This window comes from Chroicocephalus ridibundus, chromosome 4 (genome assembly GCF_963924245.1).
Source record: "Chroicocephalus ridibundus chromosome 4, bChrRid1.1, whole genome shotgun sequence".
Classification (NCBI taxonomy): domain Eukaryota; kingdom Metazoa; phylum Chordata; class Aves; order Charadriiformes; family Laridae; genus Chroicocephalus; species Chroicocephalus ridibundus.
This window is the reverse complement of record NC_086287.1, coordinates 95,556,184-95,579,025: the sequence shown is the minus strand read 5'-3', so window position 1 is coordinate 95,579,025 and position 22,842 is coordinate 95,556,184. Positions and strand designations below refer to the sequence as shown.

At 40.3% G+C, this 22,842-nt stretch overlaps 1 protein-coding gene across 7 annotated transcripts in view; it reads right to left on the bottom strand.

Moving 5' to 3' along the window:
• Positions 1 to 22,842, bottom strand: part of ADAT1 (adenosine deaminase tRNA specific 1) — a 29,782-nt gene that overhangs the window by 6,342 nt on the left and 598 nt on the right. For 3 of the 7 annotated variants that reach the window (XM_063334991.1, XM_063334992.1, XM_063334989.1), the window contains exons 2-9: positions 22,590 to 22,781; positions 21,684 to 21,752; positions 19,920 to 19,974; positions 19,047 to 19,177; positions 17,431 to 18,037; positions 13,503 to 13,648; positions 11,062 to 11,191; positions 7,728 to 7,814 (exon numbers count right to left, since the gene is read on the bottom strand). In XM_063334991.1, the coding sequence (XP_063191061.1) occupies positions 7,728 to 7,814; positions 11,062 to 11,191; positions 13,503 to 13,648; positions 17,431 to 18,037; positions 19,047 to 19,177; positions 19,920 to 19,974; positions 21,684 to 21,752; positions 22,590 to 22,758 (1,394 nt within the window). In that variant the 5' untranslated portion in view covers positions 22,759 to 22,781. Of the gene's footprint in view, positions 1 to 7,727; positions 7,815 to 11,061; positions 11,192 to 13,502; positions 13,649 to 17,430; positions 18,038 to 19,046; positions 19,178 to 19,919; positions 19,975 to 21,473; positions 21,654 to 21,683; positions 21,753 to 22,589; positions 22,782 to 22,842 lie in introns of those variants that run through there. The other 4 variants (XM_063334994.1, XM_063334993.1, XM_063334990.1 and 1 more) reach the window with 3 other exon arrangements.

Genomic DNA, 22,842 nt, shown 5'->3' with positions numbered 1-22,842 from the left:
AACATCTAAGAACATGATGATGCCTTATGAGCTCTTTCATGCTACTAAGTGAAATTCTCTTGAGGTTCTAGGGAGACTTGGAGAGGCCCAGGCCCTGAAGCTCGTGTATGCAGACACTGTCAGCAGTCTTACAAAAGCAAGCAAATCACCTCCTCTACCATGCTTCATGCGCACTCTCCTCCAGAGACAGAGGTGTCAGTGTCTGACTGTGTGAATATAGGTTACAAAAAACTCCCACGATAGCAAAAAATGTTGAAGCAAAGCAGAAAACGTGGCTGGAGAGAGGTGCTTTGAATTGGGTAGAAGTAGCCTTATTTTGCTAGAAGAATGGATAGGATTGTTGTCTGGAAAGGAAGGGGCCAAGGACGAACAGAATAGTTCTTCTTTTCCAACATAAAATAAGGGGGAAGAGTGGGACAAAGGAGGAAATGTTTTTTTTTTAATCTTCTTCCTAAAGCAAAAGAGACTCAGCAGTTCTGGTACTCCGTTCCCCCCCTCACGTAGCACCTGCTCCCCACAATCTCAGCAGAAACACTGGTCACTCTGCTGACTGCCTTATACCATTGATTTTCAAAACAGGGAAATTCAGGTCTACAGTATCTGAACACGAGTGCCTCTAAGACAATTTCATCAATACTTTTTTCCTTTCCTTGCTTTCCTTTCCCAGCCTCTTTCGTCTCCCTTTGCCAAACAGTCTGTCAGCCGCATGTGGCACATGTTTATAGATTCGACCCAATACGAAGGGAAGATCATAGGCAATATGACCTTTGTCGAGAAAGAGGAAGAGCCAAACTATCACAGGAACCCTAACCTAAAAAGTCTGAGAACCTCTGCAGAACCTTCCAGAACAGGCTTTCATGCTCAAAGGCAATATTTATCACCACTACCACCACCCCCCAAAAGAACCCCCAACAAACGTAACAGCAGACCATCAGAAGCTGTATTTCAGGCATTCAGCTATAAATGTATTTCTAGAACACTGTGACACGCATAGCAAGCTGTGAGATATTCTCTATCCTGCAGACCTTAGATTCAATAGTGCAAGAGTGGAAAACCTGTCTATGCCATTGCTGAACATGGGAGATGTTACACCCTCTTACAAACCTGCCTGCACCCTTGTCACAGCTAATCCATTTTGCTGTCTTTACCTCTTTCACATTAATCAAACTCTGTGATTGAAGTCTGTAACTAACCTCTGAGCTGTTCTGGAAAGTTCCACAAAAGGGCTCACTGCAACTCCACTCCACCTGGCCAGTGGAACAGTCACAGAACCCCCATTAATGGTGGATCGTGGTTTAGGAGCATCACTGAACAGGCAAAAGACCAGCAACTACCTGCATAAGCAGCATTCAGGAAACAACACAGGTCTAAGAAGGGCGAAGGTCAACCCACCACAACCAACTCCAAACCTCTAGCATAAGCAAGCTGTTCCTCTGTCAGGTACTCCAACATGTACCTCAGACATGGTACAAACCACCTGCACCTTCTCATCCACCTCAAAACCATTCTCTAGGGAGCAACATGCATGCTTACACTCAAGGTCAATGACCGAATCATGCTTTGTGAAGAAATTATCTCATGCTAGCGTGCTTCTTGCACCACTAGAAGTAGGTCTGACATACTTGTTTAAGATTTTGACCCTGCCCTTCTTCACTATAAATGCATCTAATCACTTATACTTGTCCTTTATCATAGAATAACTAATATCAGATGCTGTTTACATCTTCAAAACACAGCTACTTCTACTTAGGAGGTCACAGATCAAAAAAGAATTATACAACACAGATTTTTGGACTGCCTCAATCTTGTTAAAGGTGTTCCCTTGCATTTGTTGTGGATGCACATAGATAGATCCTGATAGATGTATTCTACCTGCCACTAAGCCAAGAGAAAGACTCCAATGCCTAGCTGTTCTTCATTTCTTACTTGCTAAATTTTGCTCTTTTTCTTTCCTAAACCTGCTGGCAATTCAAAAGCTCTTCAGCTCGTATCCGGCCATCTGATTCAATTTAACTAGAACACATATGGGATTTTTCTAACCTAGATTACTCCAACAGACCTTTGTTTGGAACCTGTTACAGTAGACAGTAAGGGAAAACATAGCTAGCACAAAAGCAGACAGACAGTAAGGGGCAGCTCAGTATTTTCACTCTTGCAGCAGCTCCAAGAGCACACGTGACCACAGCCTCCTGGGGTCTCACTCTCCAAGCAGACAACATCACTACAGGATTTAACAGCAGATGCAACACAAAGTTGCATTTTAAACAGCTTCCTCAAATAGCTGCCAAAATCAAATAGATTTATTTAATTCATGCTCAACGTCTGCACTAAGCTTCTAATAAATTTTCAACATACATACAGGAAAAATGCCTTCCAATTCAAAGCACATTAACATCCCCCAAAAACCTCACATGATTTGACTGTATCTCAGTTTTGGTTGGGCCATTAAGGCTCTGAGCATTAGTAATGAAGAACCTGTGACATTTTTTTGGCAGAAGTGAACACTAGTTTGCTGCCCCAGGCAAAGTCCAGTACAATCATAAGATCTCCAGCCTATCCAGGTTTGCCTGACTACATTCCTTTTGTGTTTCCTTTTACTGTTTCAATCTTGCCCTTACGCTATTGTGTGAGAGAGACACAGAGCGATTCCAATGGCTGTGCGCCAGAGACGTGAGAGGTGATCCACAGATTTCATTCTGAAAAGTATCACACTCTTGGAAAAAGCCTTACCCAAATCACCATCATGCTTGAGAATATTTGTGTGCTCAGCCACGTGCAAAGCTGAGCAGAAATGGGCTCACAAGCAAAGCAGCCCCCAAGGAAGAGGGATACACTGCTGCAATACTTCATTCTCAGCCACAAACCCTACCTTTAACCCTATATTCAGTTTCAAACATTCACATTCACCCCATAATGCACTTTTGAGATTACAGACATACCACACATGAAAAATGTTGACATAAGCATAAGGCATCAACCAAAACATTACTCTTATACAAAAACTAATGAATCACATCTAAGAGGGCAAGAGCCCACAGATCCTCAATATATACAAATCTGATGTGAATCTATAGTGATAGGGGGCCAGGAAACCACACTTGGCCTCATTCTGTTAGTATCTTCTTCTATTAGTATCTTCTTCAATGCTTCAGATAAAATGCAGTCATTGCAGGCAAAACTCTGTAATTGACACCAATTGTTAAGACGATAGAGGACAAAGTCACAGAGCGAGCTAACTCGGGGACTGAGTTCCACTCAAATACAAGTTTTAACAGTAACGTAAGGTTTTGCAGCATTTGGAAGACTGTTACTGCATTGCTGTGTCTAGCTTGGGAGATCAGATTTTCAAAACATTAGTGAAAAATTGGAATGTGAGCTTTGTGGCTTTTTCCAATGTCATCCGAGATGTGGAAAAAAATGAATTGCACAGAGGAAAAGGTGTGTAAGCTCAATACAGTAAATGGTTAAAAAATAAAGATCAAGTCTTGAGATAATTATGGCGGAAAGTATTTTCATGGGGCAGAAAATACTACTTAATAAAAGGCTCTTCAAAGACCTAACAAGCATCTGTGATGTGCAGCATAGAAAAGATTTTTAGTTAGATCAGAGGAGCTAACTGTCCCGCAGGCCACTATGCAGCGGGGTAGGATCATCATAGGAATTGTTTAATGTACAAACTTTAAAAAGAAAATTGAAAAGGGACCAGAAAATTGCAACAAAATTCTTGCCAAATGTGGTTGGTGTTTTTGTAATTGGAGAAGAGCAGTAACAGTGAAACTACACCTCTTCCATGACAGTGACTTCCCTTAGGCTGACACTTACTATCATCCTCAGTCACTCCAGCAGGAAACACTTAGTGGTCCCCTGTCAGAATCCTTTTGTTTTTCACAAGCGAACATGGGCAAAAAGTCTTAAACATGAAGCCCAAGCAAAGATTCTATACTTCAGTCTAGATATTTAGATCTTAAAGCCATCTGAAAGTCCTTGCACTCCTCTGTACCACAGCCCAACTCCTCCCATTAGGTGTCACAGGAACTGGAAACATCCATACCGCAGACTGAATGGGAAATTGGAAGAAAACAATCGTAGTTGTGATGGCTCCCAATTACAATTTAAGAATAAAGAGGATCAGTCATCCGTTTAACAAGCCCAGCATGAAACTGGGGGCAGGTTTATATTACAAAGAGTCTCCGAGATTGAAACAAAGGGTTGCACGGCCAGACACACCTTGCACAAACAGCAATGCCAGGGGACAGTACGTGGATGCCACTGTATGACAAAAGAAGGGTTTCACTTCCTCGGGTGATGAACGAGGCATGTCTTTTTTCTACCAGCAGGGGAAAAAAAAAAAAAAAAAAAAACAACACACACCACAAAACAAACCCACAACAATGCAAAAAACTTCCTTTGCCATATTACCACCAAGTGATCTGCAAACAATAATAATACTGCAGAGACTGTTACACAATTCACATTAACAATGGCACAACACTGCCCAACAGTGTGCCATCATTCCTTTTACAGTGAGCATAGAAAACACAAAAAAGAAAAAAAGTGAATTTATGTATGAGTAATTTCAAAACATTTACAAAAAACAATGTGAGAGGGAGTCAACAAAAGAGGATGAAGTACGGCAGGTGGAGGTAAGAGGTTATAAAGAAACAACATTTTAGATAGATTAGCTAGAGAGATGAGTGAGAATTTAACTAAGGCACAGAAGACAGAGATCATAGAATTTGTCAGAAAGGAAGAAAAAGCTGGGACAGCACAATACTGCATTATCTGGTTCTTCGTGGCATTTAGATAATGCCAGACAAACACCGCCACTGTCTCACAGTCTCAGCTGAAAGCAAGTAAGCTAAATCCTGAAAAAACAACTGCTGAATGTTACGCTTAGCATCTTAGCTAAGCTACACCACTACAAATTCCTAAATGTGCCTTTTAGGAGAGCCACCACAGCTCTGCCCCTGGTAGGCTCTCCACCTGTTCCAATTTAACAGTGCCCACACTGATCCTTTGGAGAGAAGTGAAGAATGAAAGAGAAAGGCAGGCACAAAAAACAGAAGAAGCAGCTTCAGACACAGGAAAGAAGAAAAAAGACCATCAGAATCAGTATACTTGTTCCATGTGAAGCTTTAACTGCCCCCGTATCCTAGGTCTGACAGCGGACAACAGTTGATGAAGGAAGGGTTACGTAAAGAATGATCCGTGTCCTAATATACCCTACAACTACCAAGACAAGCTGCTCAGCCAGTTTGAAAGGAATACAGAATGAGATTCCCTTGATGGAGCAGAAGGGATGGGAGGCAAGAGACCAAAAAGTGGACTAGAAGAGGCAAGGCAGGAACTTAGGGGCAAAGTGGGAAAAGGAAACTGGGTGACAGTATAGCACTAGAGCCAACATTTGTGGGAGGAGATAACAAGATGCATTTGAATAGGAAGAAAATCCTAAACAGTTAAATCCACAGGAGTTTAGAGGAAACAATTTGAGAGTGTGGGATTTCTTATCTGAAGTCCAATCAAATTCAGTCTACAAGGAGGAAAGGAAGAAAAGGTACCAGAATATTGCGTAGAAAGGGAAAAAGAAGAAGGAAACAGGAATACAAAAACATTTTTTATTTTGCTTTTTAAGCGAAGAGTAGGATAAACAAAGACTTCAAAAGGAAAGCAACTGGATGACTGGTGAGCTAGCACCTCTACTGTATAGAGTTTGTGCAGCCTAAAAATGATGCCACATCTGCGAATCAGCTGGACTTTGTCAGGAGAAACCCAGACAGAAAAACAGTAGAGGACAAAAAAGTCAAAGGAAATTACAAAGCCACTGGAGTCTAGAAAAGCCCTGAGGTGAAGTGACTTTACGTAAGCAGCACATGATCAGCACAATGAGTCACCTACCCAACAACGCACCAGGCTCACACTCTGAGGAAATTACGACGGCTAAACAAGTGAGGACAAACTCCCACCCAAAAGAGGTTAATAATTCTATATTTAAAACTGACTTAAGGAGAAAGTGTATCTCCAGTTATAGAATCAGTTGAAACCATTTCAGCAATAGCATGACTCATATTGACATCAGAACTTTAAAATAGTTATGAGACACTTCTACAGACACAGAAGGTAACTGCAGTCTTTAATTCAAAAAACTCAAAAGCAAGCAAGATCCAATAATTAAAGAACCAGGGTGCGCTTGCTTTGTCTAAGTTCATCTCATTAAATGTCTCGGTACCATGAAAGGCAGTAATGGCCTATCTCCCCTGCTTTGAGCCACACATACCTCCTACTTCCTCTGCATGGATTTTTATCTGTATTAGCTTTCCAGGAGCAAATTCAGCTCATTAATTCAATAGAAAACATAGAAGACAAGGAAATTGTTTTCTGCCACATTAGCTAGTTGAACTGGCTTACCATAGCGTTGGAGAAGTGCTACTGATAGAAGGGAGAAAACAGGAATCTACAGCAAGTAGCAGCAGAGACTGCTGCAGGACCACCCCATCAGCAGCGACAACCAGTTAAATTAGCAACAGCTGGTATAACTGCATCCCCAGAGCTGGTGAAATCATACCTGGAAATAGTCTAGAATAAAATAAACCTTCCAAGGCACTGGATTTGGAACCTTCTACATCTCTCAGAATCTCTAAGACAGAGCAAGAGCTAAGTTTCTGTATATATGAAACTATGCCCTGCTCTGTAGTAGCTATTTGGGCTGGAATGCCACCAATTACGTAATGCATGTAGTGAAGTGACAGACTGGATGGTTACCGCAAGAAACTCCAGTCTGATAAACCAAACTTGTTTCTAATAATGTAAAAGAAACCTCCAAGTACGCCTTCCTCAGGCAAAAGCTTCTTTCTCTTCTGTCCAGAAAGTCTCCCATCTACATAATACATGCATTGCAGAAAGGGCCCGACACACTATTTCACCTTACTAGCTCTTACTCCATCATACACTTAGATGAAAAAAAAATTTCGCCTAGACTTTCCTAAAGAAAAAAAAAAAAGAAAAAAATTTCTTTTTTTTTTTTTTAACTCAAACTCTTTCCTCTTGTGAAGCAAAGAAGTGGCATTTGATAGAATTACTAAACACCAACCAGATATCAATAACGCCATGGCAATTTTGGGATGGGGGGTTTGAAAGCCATCAAGGGTACCGTGCTGCAGGCAGCTGATCTAACAGCTTCCATTTTCAAAAATGATACTACTTCCTCCTCTCATCTCCCTCTCCACTCCTCCTTCCCCAGCTGTCCACCACCACTTTCAAACACGACCACTTTAACTGAGGAAAAAAAATGAAAATGTAGAGTTTTCTACCAAGATAGCAAGTTGAAGAGGCTTACAGAGGTGTCCAATAGACACCAGATCAAGCACCAGAGAAAGACAAGGCTCCACTGATCAGAAACAGAGTTTACCCTTTTGAAAAGCAGCAAGCCTTCAGAAGAGACCAGCTGTCCCAGACTCCTACCTTAACTCCAAATAAACAAACCACTTGCAATTTCTTCTGTCTGTCATTAACACATGAGATGCAGCAGCTATTTCTCCAGGGAGGTGATTAAAAAGACCAAAAAGAGTCTTCCTAACCCATCATGCACATGCCATATTTTTCCAAGTATCAAATTTTAACAATGAACTTATCTAAAGTGAGATTCATGAGCAGATTCTGGTATCATCACAGTATTCTTGAGTTTCATTAAGATAAATTCACTCTTCTAAATATAATGAAAATGTCTTTACCGGAGAGTGTCTGGTAGATCCTCTTGTGAAATACTTGTCACCAGCTTTTGGAACGTATGGAAGAGTTCCACTTTACAGATCTTCGATCTGATGGGGAAAAAAAAAAAAAAAGAAAAAAAAGGAAATCAGAAATTCTGACTGAAAATAGAAATCAGAAATGCACTTCCTCTTACAGCTCACAGTAGTACATCCCAGCTGAACATTTTTGATAACAAAAATTATATTCACTTCCCAAAGAACGTAAAAAGCTCTCCACAATTTAACTTTTCCTACCCCATCTGAGCTGTCCACCTGCCTTTTCGCTTCATTTTAAATATTATATTGACAAAGTGCTGCATTGCCCCCATTGTCCCAGCCAACACTCTGTCAGTTTGCAGAGAGAACGTTTTAACATCCCCACATTGGTACCCGTGTGAGACTGCACCTCATCAGACCACAACTACAGCAAGGGTGAGACAGAAGGACTAGTTCCAAAACTGATCACACAAGCACAGAGAGACTTCAAAGGCTTGTTCAAACTGGCAAACTTTGTATTACTCAAAACTAATAAAAGAACCATCAGAAATATCTGGAACAATGCTGTCCTTTTCACAATGGGGACGAGGACACATTCAGTAACAGCTGCAGGCCACTTAAAACAAAGAGGCTCATTAAAAAATAAAGTGAGTCAAAGTTTGAAAAGTCTTTTGAAGATACCATACGCATCTCTAAGCTTTAAGCCCTTCTCTTCCTCTAAAGAGAAGGCAATCAGAAGAGCTGTTTATAAAGCAAGGTTTGGTTTTGAAAGCCTCAGCTATTTTCTCTATTTAATTAAATTCTCTTTATACATTTGTCTTCACAATGACTGATTCAGTTCTCCAGCATGTGCAAACTGATTTTCCAGAAGCATTGAAAAAGCCACCAAACAAAACCCCTTTCCATTTTGCTAGTATGTTCTTTAAGAACCCCAAAATTGGCATGCAAAGATGCTTTAAAATTTCATCTTCATGTTAATCTGCCAAAAGTTCATACTGTAGGTTTTGGTGTTTTAGTTAACTAAGCATTAACAAAAGCACATATCAGACATCTACCTACAAATTCCTTTTAGTCAGTCAGCTTTACCTTCCTTGATATTTAGTGTTATCTAGCATATTGAGGGGGGAGGGGAAAAGCCCCAAACAACATACCCTACCAATCGCCCTGAGATTCCTTGAGGGGAAAAAAATAGGGTAGAAAAACAAGTCCTGTTTATTATTAAATACCCCCCCCAATAAGGCTATAAATTCCTTATTTTTATTGTAAAAGTTCCTTTTGTGACTGTTTATCACAAAAGTGTGAACAGTTTACTTATTCCCTGATGATGTTTGTAATCCTGATTTCTTCAGGAAACAAGACCTTTGCCATCACACAGTCTCGTGGGCCCTCTTTACTAACTTTTGAATGTTTTAGTGAATTTTGAACACACATAAAATAGAGAGGAGGATCTCTCAACAATACTGGTGTTGAGAGACCTGTTCAGCACTGGTGAGGCCACCCCTTGAGCACTGTGTCCAGTTCTGGCACCTCCATACGAGAGAGATATCGAGGTGCTGGAGCGAGGGCAGAGGAGGGCAACGAAGCTGGTGAAGGGCCTGGAGAATAAATCTGATGAGGAGCAATTGAAGGAGCTGGGACTGTTTAGTTTGAGGAAGAGGAGGCTGAGGGGAGACCTTATCGCTCTCTACAACTACTTGAAAGGACACTGTAGAGAGGCTGGTGCTGGTCTCTTCTCACAGGTAATTAGCGATAGAACAAGAGGGAATGGCTTCAAGCTGTAGCAGGGGAGGTTTAGGCTGGACATTAGGAAAAAATTCTTCACGGAAAGAGTGGTCAGACACTGGAATAGGCTGCCCAAGGAGGTGGTGGAGTCACCATCCCTGGATGTGTTTAAGACTCGTTTAGATGTGGTGTTAAGGGATATGGTGTAAGGGAGAACTTTGTAGAGTGGAGCTGATGGTTGGACTCAATGATCCCAAGGGTCTTTTCCAACCTAAATGATTCTATGGTAATAATTAAGTTCCTACAGTTTTGTGCAAACTGGCAGCTATCAGATGGCTCTAAAGTTTTAGAGCAGATACACAAATATTACGTAACCAATTAAAGCCCACTAAGAAAAAGGAGTTGGTTGGTTTGTTTGATCTTTCACGTGTCTTCTGGAATACCTTATACACCACATATTGAATACCGATATTCTACAATGCGCATAAAGCCTGTCTCAAAACACACACTAAGTCACCCAGGTCACCTGTGCTAACAATACCCCAGACACCAATACTTGCCACAACCACAAAGTTCATGGTCCTCTTCTTTCCAGGAGAAAATTTGGAAATACTAAGATATGCCAGGATAAACTTCAGTCAATTCAGGCCTAACTTTGATAAGCTCAGAATGTGCAACTTGCAGACATGTGAATGAATTCTCCACAATAATTGTCTAAGCTCCACTTATTTTATTCACTACTGTCAGGATTATTTTCTTTCTCCCAGAAAGCCTGGGAAAAAGTGAACAATACGACCACTGGTAAATTGGAAATTATAAGCAGCCAACAACCAAAACATGACCTTAACCCCCAAGCTGAACTTTCAGAGAGCAATGGTAACTTTGGTCACCTCACCTAAACTGAGGAAAATGTAGAGAGATGGAGAAATTTGATTGTTTACAAGTAATGTTTACAAGCAGATATTTACAAGTAATTCCTCTCAACCACAAGAAAAATCTGTAACTGTTTCTTTAAACATTAATAGTTGACAGAAGATTATGACATTTATTAAAGAGCACAGTGTCATGACTACAATTGGAAAGGTAACATGTTTTGTGTTAGGAATCTGCTACAAGCGTTTCATAACATTTTCAAACTTAAAAGCAGAAAGTCACATTTCAAAGCAACACCTTTTAGCAATCATACATCCAGGTCTGCTGGCCTGACTCTTACAGGAAAAGAAAACTGTAAAAAGACAACCTGCAACACACACATTTCCTTCACAGTCATCAATCCAAAAGATACAACGCAAAAATTCTGCTAACTTCACCAATAACTAAGTTGTCTTTTATTAAGGACTGATCATAGACCCTACCGCCATTGTCTACAACGCTCTCTTTAATCAATAGCGACAAAGAAGAAATAGGATAAACTTGTTAACCCTCACTCAACTTTTGTCATTCCAGCTCCCCTACTCTCCCTTACACAGTGACTCTTCCTTTTCCCCCATTCCCTACCTTTCCCCTCTTTCCCCCACTCCCTTGATTTCTTTCTGCTCTGACAATGCACTACACACCACACGAGCTGACAGAGGCACGTACGCTAACAAGTACGTACATGCATCCAGATATCACAACATTCTCACACCTGCTCTGGTGGCTCCCAATTGCCTTCTTTGTTGTTCCCTGCCGGAAGCCATCTGAGGTGACGTCCAGAGGCTGCTCAGGGACCGCACTCCAACTGATAGCTGTAGAAGAAAGGATTATGAACAAGGGAGGTGCTCTCATCACCAAAGCAGAACTTAACAGTTCCTTCCATTCTATGAGGTCACATGATACTATGCTGCTTCCAAAAAAAAATTCAAACTAGAAAGAAGACCATGGCTCTCTAGGGCAAGGATTCCAGTACCTAAAAGAACAGGTAAATTCTGTTTAATTTAAAAAAAAAATAAAAAAATTATATACACACACAGAGCTTTCATCTTAATCATGTCCTTCAAGAATCCATGCCTCTAAATATTTGGCCTCCAGCTTTGTAATTCTCCCCTTTTTAGGGGGATTCTACTTTCTTTTGTACATCCTGTTCAGCCAAAGAATGAAGAAATTTCCAAGTCAGACAGCTTGTTTTCATATAAGGCTATGAAATACCCCCCTAAGCTACTTGCACCAGTCATTCTGTGTTTTCCGTATTAATTTATTGTGTGCTATTATTTGTGTATTGTATACTCTAAATAGTCTGCTACATTTGATAACTGACATACATCAAGTATCTCTAGACTTTACTTGAAAAATGTTATTAGCTAGTAGTCAAATAAAAATAATTTGTTGGAAGAGATAGCAAGTGCCAACCACCTCATCCTTTATCCCCATTCTTGTAACCTTATTACCATCATAGACTGTAAACTTCCTAATGCTGAAACTGCATGCCATACCTTATAGATTTAAAAGCATCAGTAGCACGTTAACAGAAGCAAAAACATGCTCAATCTGTCCCTCCGGAGCCTTTAACTTCTACTCCCTTGACACAATTTTTGTTCTCCAAGTTCTTCCATTTCTATGTGTTCCTAACAGGCAAAATAGCTGCACATGCATTAACTCTAAAGACAATTTTCACAGATTCTCTCCTCCATGATACCACCTTGCCATTCAAGAGGCTCAAAAGCTACATATTATAAAGCATATTATGGAGATTAGTTAGGTTAATCACACTTGTATTATGATTCAACTTTATGCTGCAATTGCCATACTCAGCTAAGTGTGAATTGTCCTTGCGCTGTGACTTAGGTATAATGCTGTATCACTCTAATAATTAAAGTCCTGTGTGTGACATCAAACAACATTAAATACATACAACTGGTATTAAACATTAAGCCTTCCATGTGTGGAGTATCTAAAACCACCTGGTCAGAGGATATCAGATTCCGACAAGCAGGCAAAAATTTACTTAAAAATGAAAACATTTTCTATTCTTTCATTTCTTTATAGTTATCACAAACTTCAAAATATTAAATGGAACACATTTTTCTTTTTAAAAATACCAGCTGAAATGTTTCTATCAAGCATATTTCAATACTCAGTGTAACAGTCATGAATTTACAGTTTATTCTACTCCTCTATTCTAGAAGAAAAAAGTCATCCCAGCATAATTCATATAGGCAAAAAAATGTGTGATAAAGCATCATTCATCTTTATTTAACAAAATTATCTGAGTAACTGTACAGAAAGAAAGGCACACACAGGAATTTAGCCACAGTTGACTTCAGATCTTTTTTGCTAAGTGAACTGTCACAATTTTTCAATGATGGATTTTGTTTCTCATCTCACAGAATCAAAATCTTTTCCTTCCTGGAACTCTTTGTTTCCATTCTATTTTATCATCAGCTCTACTGTAATAGAATAACTTCCAGTTAAGCCAGAAAAGATCACAACAGCAGAAGGTAGGCATGTCTAAGTTTAAAGAAACTGCTTAACCATACATATACAGTGGCAGTTCCACTCGTTTTTTTTACCCAAATGAGCCCCTGTTGCTAAGTCACAACGTGACTTGCATATTCATTCATCGCCATGACAAAAAATGCAATGTCCAAAACCTTTATCAATTAAACCTTTACACTATACTGCTCTGCGTTCTTTCTACGCTCACAGGTTTCTGGAGCAATTATAGTCATAACTCAGCATGGCACGTATTCTCTTCATTACCAAGCAGAATGTGAAACTAACTGAAACAGGAAATCTTTTGATATTTTTGTTTTCTTAATGCCCTCAGAACTTTTGCTTTCACTGGTTATTTTCTGTCTTTGTTTAGATTATAAATTCTTAAATGGCATCAACGAAGTGTTTATTCAGTCTGAAAACTCCCTACAGAGAACTAGAGGCTCAGGTGGATATTATTAATTATTAACAATTAAGTTCTGGCCTGAAATTAATTTAATGCTGTAAGTCACACTTTGCCTCTAGCACTGGCAATGAATGATGTTCCATTTTAGCAAACCACTAAACCCACATAATTTCCATTTGGACTTTTGCATATAGTTATGCACCTAGCCCAAGTTAACTCACCTGCACTACAAGGAACAAGTTTTGTTTTGCTGTTAGTTTGAACTTCATGAATTGCCTGACGGCTATGTTCAAACTGAAGATCCGACTGCAGCAGCTTAACTTCCTGAGCGAGAAAACCATCTGGTAAAAACGAGATGTGCTGACACCTAAAGTAAACACGGAAAAATGCAAGTCATTTTAAGTCTGGTCTTCCCAAACAAGCCCATTTTGTGCAATTTCCCTTCATAATCTAAAACATGTTACTTTTATGTTAGAACTGAATTGAACACGAGTTATAAAAGACAGACAAGGAGGTTTGGGGACATTTTTCCCTTCAAAAAAGTATTTGTTAAAAAAACAAAGCTACATAGTTTATTAAGACCTTGTCCAGCCTAAAAAAAACTATGATGAATTGATTTTAAAAAAGGTCTAGTTAAAAGCTAGTATAATCGATGGAGATAAAACAGGATAAAAACTGTAATATACTTCTGCAAACACAATAAAAAACAATAATCAAGTATTTACATAGTCAACCATATTACATTAAAAACTGTTTTAGGGACCTAAAGGTTCAAAATCAAAGACCAGAAAGATACAAAATATACTTAAGAGTTCCATGTATAATCTCATCTTTGTTACTTTAAATTACCATTACACACCGAATGGGATTAGCATCATATAAGGAGGAAAAAATGGCACGTGTTTAATAATCATAATATTTACATAGCGCAGGAATGAATTACGACTGAGGTTCACATTGTCAGATGTGATAGTCTGCAGAAGTGCCTGACTTTACAACCCAAGGTGAATGAGGCTGGGCAAATTCTTGTCTCGTGTTACACGGGAACGGATTTTCCAGTAAGCTCCACTGGAGAAGTAGCTAGAGTTTCCCCTATTAATATACTATGACCTCTTTTATAACTATCCTAGAAGGATGCAAGGCTACGGAGAAAAGGAGTTACTAAACAAAGTCAAACCTTTCAGATGAACTGGTCTAGTAACTGCCTCTTAGAGGGAGTGGTTCAGCTCCCCAGCTTCTTTCTTGCTCTCCTTCCCCCCCCACTCTGCCCAGTTCCATTTACTCTCCCCTAATGCTTACGAATTCCTTCGTTGCACTGATTCAACTTCCTAGCAAAAAAAAAAAAAAAAAAAAAAACAAACACTTCCTGTCCCTTTGTTGCTGGGATAGTTTTCATGAACTCAAGGATCTGAGGAGCAAAAAAGCCAGTGCACAGCAGATGACTTTCCTCATTTAGCAGCAGTGCACTTCTCCTCTCATAAATTTCCCTGAGGTGACAGGTTGGGTTAACACAGCTCTACTACTCACAGCAGGAAGAAAAAGGAAATCTTGGATGTAATTTACATCAAACAAGCAATCAAAATTTTACCACCATGGAAATGCACATAAGCTTTGCCTTTCCAGTCTAACACAACACTTGGTCTTTTTCCAGCTGACCAGTACGAGCTGTCACATGCTATGTGTCCCGAACCACTTCATTAAATCACAGAACAGGTGAGGTGGGAAGGGACCTCCAGAGCTCATGTGGTCCAACCCCTCCCTGCTCAAGCAGGGCCACCTACAGCTGGTTGCCCACCACCGTGTCCAGATGGCTTTTGAGTATCTCCAAGGTGGGAGACTCCACAACCTGGGCAACCTCTGCCAGCGCTCCATCACCTGCACACTGAAAAAGTGTTTCCTGATGTTCAGAGGGAACCAACCTCCTGTGCTTCAGCGTGTGCCCACTGCCTCTTGTACTGTCACTGGGCACCACTGAAAACAGCCTGGCTCCATTTTCTTTGCACCCTCCCTTCAAATATTTATACACATGGATAAAATCCCCCCAAGCCTTCTCTTCTCTAGGCTGAACAGTCCCACTCTCTCAGCCTTTCCTCATAGGAGACATGCTCCAATCCCTTAAACATCTTTGAGGCCCTTAGATGGACTCTCTCCAGTATGTCCACGTCTCGCTTGTACTGAGCAGCCCCAAACTGGACACAGCACTCCAGGTGTAGCCTCACCAGTACAGGGGATGGATCACCTCCCTGGACCTGCAGCCCAGGAAACCATTAGCCTTCTGTGCTGCCAGGGCACACTGCTGGCTCACGTTCAACTTGGGGTTTAGCAGCACCCCTAGGCAATTTTCTGCAAAGCTGCTTTCCAGCTGGGCAGCTACCAGCACATATTGGTGTATGGGGCCGCTCCTTCCCCAGGGGCAGGACTTGGCACTTCCCCTTGCTGAACTTCATGAGGTTCCTACCTTTCTCAAGCCTGTCGAGGTCCCTCTGGGTGGCAGCACAATGCCCTGGCCTATCAGCCACTCCTCCCAGTTTTAAATCACCAGCAAACTTGCTGGCGGTGCACTTTGCGCCATCATCAAGATCATTAACGAAGATGTTAAACAGGGCTGGACCTAGTACATGGCTAGTTACACCTTCAACTACACTGTGTCCAATCATCACCACGCTCTGGGCTCAGCCATTCAGCTAGTTTTCAATCCACCTCATGGTCTGCTCATCCAGCCCATACTGTAACAGATTCTTTACAAGGATCTTGCAAGAGGCAGTGTCAAAAGCCTTACCGAAGTCTAGGTAGACAATATTCACTGTCCTACCCTTGTCTACCAGGCCAGTCACTTAATCACAGAAATTTTTCAAGTTGGTCAGCACGGCAGAATTCTGAAGTGCATCCCTCAGAACGCACAGACTACAAAAGGTGAACTTGCACCGCACATCCAAATGAGTGCGAATGTGGTGGAATAGACCAACGAGAGATGCTCGGTTACATGCAAGCGTAGTGTCCCAGAAGCACTAAGTTTTGCTCAAAAAGCAACAAAGTGACAATTAACACTAATAGAAAAAACACTAATAGAAAGCATTGACATGAAATCATGATTTTCCAATCTGGTTGTCAAATAGCATTCATCTTTCTAAACCTATATGCACTCTACCACTCCACAGCAATTTCCACGTTACGTCTATAACTCAGTTTCCATGGGCTGGGCAGCACACCTGAACACACGATACAGTCAAAACTTTAGAATCGCAGCTTTCAAAAACCTCTGCTGAGAATGGACTGACAATACAATTTTGAAATTTTACATGGGATGGACTTGTATGCGTATGCAATAACTCCAGTATTAACCTCCTGGAAAATTTTAAGTTGGGATCCAAACTTAGGAAGACAGCAATTCCCTTCAAAAGAAGTTTAAAATACCGCACCTTTTACTTGCTGGAAAGTAAGTCTGAAAGCAGGGTCTAAAAATCAGTGAAAGCTTCCAAAGAACTAAGAAATTCAGTTAAGGCTAAGTTATAAAAACATCTGTAAGGACAACCAGAAAGACATCCCTTCCACAGTGCAAAAGTCTACCTGTGCATTCATTTGGAGTCATTTCAGTCAAGTTGCCTTTAGGATGGATGGATTTGGGGGCTTTTTAATTTAATTTTAAGGAATGGTCCTGCAAGAAATAAAACGTGCTTTTGCTCACCAACACAATCCTATAAAAGGAACCTATAGATATTCAGAACAACTTTGTGGAGTATGGATAACTAAATCAATTAAAACTTTTCTTGAGCCTGCTTGAGGAAATAAAAGTCAGGAAGAGGGCAAGAAAAAGTCAACTTCACTACACAAAGTTTGTATCCTTCCAGCTGCTTTTTCTGATGGAAAGCTTCTAGAAAAACTCAGGTGGGTAACAGCTTCTCACTGTTCAGTGAAGGGACAACCAAGGAGTCACCAATTCTTTTGTGAATCTTCAAGTCTGACTCATCAGCAGTAGTCACCTTTACTCCATACTACACAGGGCTACTTTCTGAAAACATGGATTTGCAGAAATTCACATTTTCTGCAGATGACTTTGGTGCAAAGTCCTGGTATTTGCGTGACACCTGTTGTCTTCCGTAACTCATTGTCTCCACACACACTACCTGATTTCCAAAGGAGAGCACTTACCTTTCAATAACTGCTCTCCGCATAGCTTCTTGGCTATACGGGCACTTCCCCACTATAACTGCTGACAGATACACTGGATACTGCAGGAAATGCATCAGAAGAGCTCCTTGACACCCTAACACATTCCAGCGAGCCAGTTTATCACTGCAGGACATAGAGCACGTTCTGTCCCCACGACCCGGCTTCACTCGTAATAATCCCACACAATGATACCCTACCCCAGGTATTCGGGCATCATCCAGCTCTCCAGGCACACATTTTGCTCCAGTTCTATAAACATCTACTACCTTTGGTTTCCCTAAGCCAGTCTCCTTATTAGCTGTTTGCATCTCTGCAGAATTTGTACTTGTTTCGTCTTCTTGTTTCACAGATACTTGCTGAACAGCCAGGTCTTCAGTGATTACGGAAAAATAACCACCACTGTCTGTTTTCATTCTCTTGATCATATGATTACTTGCCGTTTTCTCTGATTTCCTTTTATCTTCTGGATGCAAATGATCATGGTTACTTCTACACTCTGCTGATTGTCCAGCTGCATCATCTTCAGTCACTGGCTTAGAAAGCCGTTTCTCTGATTCACTAATTGGAATAATAGAAGCATCTCCACCTAGAACAAAAGAAGTAATATCAAAATTGGCCAAAAATGCATCTCTCATGATTGGAACGCATCACACCAGTCATATTATGGCTACTACTAGCTTTCACAGACTTGCATTCAGGAAAATCTACCTATGACAACATACTTTTCTAACAACATTGCCCTGTAAAATGATAAATAAGACTTCATTGAAATTTGAGCTAATATATGTTTCATTCTGAATTTTGCATTCTACTTAAGAAATAATAATTAAAAAAAATTTAAACAAAAATTATAAAGCAAAAGGTGTCAAAGGCATTTGACAGACTACAAGTAGTGCTGAAGTTTCCTCACAGGAACACTAGTCTGGTCTAACTAAACAATACAAACCTCAAAAGAATAATTAAAGAATAACCCTATCAAATAAGGATAGAAATTTTAATCTGTATCACTAAAACAAGCTCAGAAACAAAATTCTGAAGCTCAGTTCAAAGCAAACAAAGCCTGGCAAGCATGTGAGAAAAAGTTAGTCAGAAAATTATTCTTGATATTAAATTTGAAGATGTAGATTCTATTCTCGTACTACATTAACGAAGAAAACCATCACAGCATACTCCAGCAATGCCACCAAAATCATGAAAATGTATGAGCAACTAATTCACTATGCAAAGTACTAATGAAGCAAATTTTGAAAGTGCTTAGACTTCTTTGTTCTGGTAACATCAAGGCATCTGATAAGACGGTAGACCAAGAGTCTACATTTTGCCAATAGATCCTCATCTTTGTGTATTTTAAAAAAATAGCACCAGAAAGAGCATTTTCCGGATTTACTGAGTTCTCATGAATCACATCCAGTGAGATAAAATGCAAATGCGTCTGTGGAGGATCAGTCAAGTACATCTTAGGGCACATACTGATAACATGAGTTACTGCCTCACTCTCACTCCAGATCAAAGAGACGAAGAGAAACCAAAGAAAGGAAAGGGGCAGGAAAGATACAAGTGGGAGCCACAAAATTGGTTCACTCCAGCATACTCACATGGGGTATGACTGGAGAAGAAAACAAAGATGATATTTGGTTTGAGTTTCCATTTCCCAGTTTCAGTTCCCGGAATAAAGATACTGCATTGCTGATGGGAAAGTGCCAGCCCCATCTGATAGAGAAGATACCTGTTAGGCAGAAAGTTTTCACGAAACATTCACTTCATTTTTGATGCATAGGAAAACAACAAAAATTAGATGCCTCTTCTTTCCTGATGAAGTCTAAGAACAGCCAGTCAGTTACGCTTCCACAGACAGATGGCATCCAACATACTCCATAACACAAACACGTCATTGGAACCTTGATAACAGACCTCAACAGGTTAGATTCAGTGGAATTAACTATCTCCTCAAATCGTATATGTAAGGTCCCCTCCTCCCACACTGTATTTTTACCAGCACTGCAACTCATTCGATTCTGTGAGAGACAGTTGAGTGGCATCAAGCCACAAGAAATGTACTTGTTTCTGTACCATTACTATTCTCCTGGCTCAGTTGCTTGAACGAGCTTATCCCACATGAACAAGAGGACCGCTATGTGGGAAGAAAAAGGCTGCCCTTACTAGTCATCAGACCAGCACTGCCTTCACATGAAATCAGATCCTACTTCTTCGTACAGAGGCTCTACAAGAACAAGGAAGAAACAAGCTTTTGTGAAAGGGCCTTAACGCCACCTAGAAATGTAAAAATTAGGTTAAACTCCTGCTAGCAAAGGAAAAAAAAGGCTGCCTACACAAAAAAAAAAAAAAGTTAACACCGTCTCTTTCCCTGAAGCTGCAAAGTGTGGCTGTTTCAGCTGTAGGTCAAAACCATTTGTATCACAACAACCTCAAGTGGCACTGAACAACAGCACGTGAACTTCACGCCTTACCTCTGGAAGCTCCTCTTGGCCACAACTTCAGCATGACTGTCATTCAGAATGTCTCCTAAAGCAACAACCAAATGAGAACAATAAGCATCATTACTGAAAAGGAGACGAACAAAGCAAACAGAATTTGACAGGTGACAGTTCTCCAGATTTGTTAGCAATTGAAGGTTTAACGTTGGTATTAGGTTTATTAGGTTACTCCAAGATATTTAAACTTCCAATTACTACAAAAGGAGGTCAACAGCCTACACAAGTGACTGATAAAAGTCTTCACCCTGTAGCTGGTCAGAGACTTGTTTAAATACCAAATTTTAACTCTTATGATATGTGAGATTCTTTGAGTTGAATAAACACTGGCTTCCTTCAAAATGTTCCTGATCTTTGTTCTTAATAGTAAATATTGATATTCTCAGATTAAGCACAACATCTGGAAAGTTTCAAGTGTTCGTTAAGCTTTTGGTTGAAGTATTTTGTTGCACTATGTCCTACAATTTAAACTATCTTCTTGTAAATAATTCTGATATTTACCAGACTTACAAATCTCATCTTCAAACTTCCTGCAGTGTCCCCCTATTGCAGTGTCTATAGGAACAGGATCTGTAGATCAGCTTATATTTCCAGAATAAAAGGCCAGGTGATAAAAGTCCTCTTTAACAGTTCTAAAAGTTTAAAAGTTCTCTAGCCAATAACCATTAACATGACCTACTAACCAAGTTAACTTAAAAATAAATTAACATTATAAGAGTAAAATATTCTCTAAACTTAAGATCACTGAAGACAAGCAACAGAGAGGAACAAGCTTTACATTTTACTAGTCAAAATTTCTACTTTGACTCTTAATACCTAAATTGTAAGTAATACAACAGTTTAACCACAATTCTCTTAATCAGAAAAATTTCTATAATAATACTCTTCTAAGATGGCTAAATCACAAGAAACATCTACAAAAGTCTAAGATACAGAATTTAGTTTATTCTCTTTTGGTCCACTAATTCACTTCAATATGAAGGACATGATACAGAACACGGAACAGCCTAAAACTGATGCACGCAAAACCATTTGCTCCTACCTTGCTCTACTCCCCCTTGGAAAGCTAAAGAAGGTAGAAAGCCCTGTACCTACATATTCACACTTTTCCTCCTGAGTCACTTTGCAGCATTATGGGTTCTCCCCTCTCCTAGGAGAGGAGACAGATACATTTTGAATAAAAAAAATGGACATGCAAAACAAGGAAAGCCCTATAATAAATGGTAAGACATGGTAGCTCTGGGAAGTCACGCATCTATCCCATACGTTTATTGTACAAACACTTAAAAAACTGTTTAGCTACAGAATATACGTTAAGGGAGAAAAAGCTTGGTAGTACCTTTCTGGTGTCGCCCCTACCCTAACTCAGCAGTGGTATCTCTTGCATCAGATCACAATAAAATGAGACTGTAATGAGTGACTGAAGCACAACTATTTTGCTTATGTTTTGTTTTGCTTTTAGCTATGAAGTCTTTGGGTATGCAGACTCAGGGCCTAAACTACACACTTCCACGTAGAAAGTTTATTCACCTTTAAGGCAGCAAGTGCAGCAAACTTTCAGGGCAGCCATTCTGGCTGCCTAAGCCCCTTTCTTCTTGGCAAGGTGAGGTGTGGCTTATGCTTCTAGCTACAATCCAGAAGTCTGAGCAAAATGCCTTGGACATTTTCATTGATTCCACGACACCAGCAAGAAAGAAGGTAGCATTAGTTATCAGTTCTTGGATTTTACACCATACTTACCAGTTTTTCTCATTTTGTTTTGTCCAATACATTTTGTTCCAGTTCCCATTGCAACAACTTCCTTTGTTACTGAAAAAAGAAACAACATTAACTGGGCGAACTCTCATCAGTCACATTGCTCTCATACAGCCGTTCCGATACAAGAACACACAGAACATTGTGTAGACGCTAAGGTACAGCAAGGCAGGCCATGTGACGTTCCAGAAAGGAAACAGTATCAGCTGGAGAACAGAGCATAACAGGCAAAAGCACCAGTGCTAGGAAAAGTATACAATTCCCATAACAGGCGTGCTAACAAAGGCTTGATATGCTAAGCAACACAAAGGAAAGGTATACAATTCCCGTAACAGGCGTGCTAACAAAGGCTTGATATGCTAAGCAACACAAAGTGGACATTGGCACGGGACTCCTCAAACACATAAGAAAGAAGCATGGGATATAATCTGCATGACAACATGGAAGTGCCAGTAAGGGAAAGGAAGATGATGGTGAACTAACACAAACTCACAATGTAATAATGCAGTGTGTTAAAGGAGAGCGAACTGAGACCTCTTTAGGATTCTTTCAAATAGTAGCCAAACACACTTTTGCAATGGTTTACATTAGGAATCCAGGTCCTGCCTAGACTTTCGCCACTTATTGAACAGCCAAATGCAGGCTTTCACCTTCTTAGTTACAGTGAATAGTGTTTCACTAAAACTGTCTCTTTCCAAACTGAAGCTGTAAGAGCTTTTACAATGACCAAGAGTAAAGAATCTGGGTGGAGGCAGAAATGAGATAGGAAGAAGTGTATGCTCTTTTTAAAAGGTATCTCAAAAAAAAGAGAAAAAAAAAGAAAAAAGCATCAAGGACTGCCATCTCCTCTCCCCCTTCCCCCCTCTCGCCCCAGTCCCAACTCATTCTTACCCTGCAGATTCCCTGGACTAGCAAGAACCTCTCTTCGCAATGCAGACTCCACTTTGACAACAGCTGCCAGTGAAGTCCATTCCCTGTTTGGATTTGGCTTCCCCTGCTTAGGAAGTCTGGTCCTATAATGCAGGTAACACAGCTCGGCAATTTCATCAGCTGACCACATGGCTCCCGATGCAAATGCAGGTTCTAAACAGAATTGGATCCATCACAGCACTGATTAACAAGCCCCATCTCTTCAAACCCTACC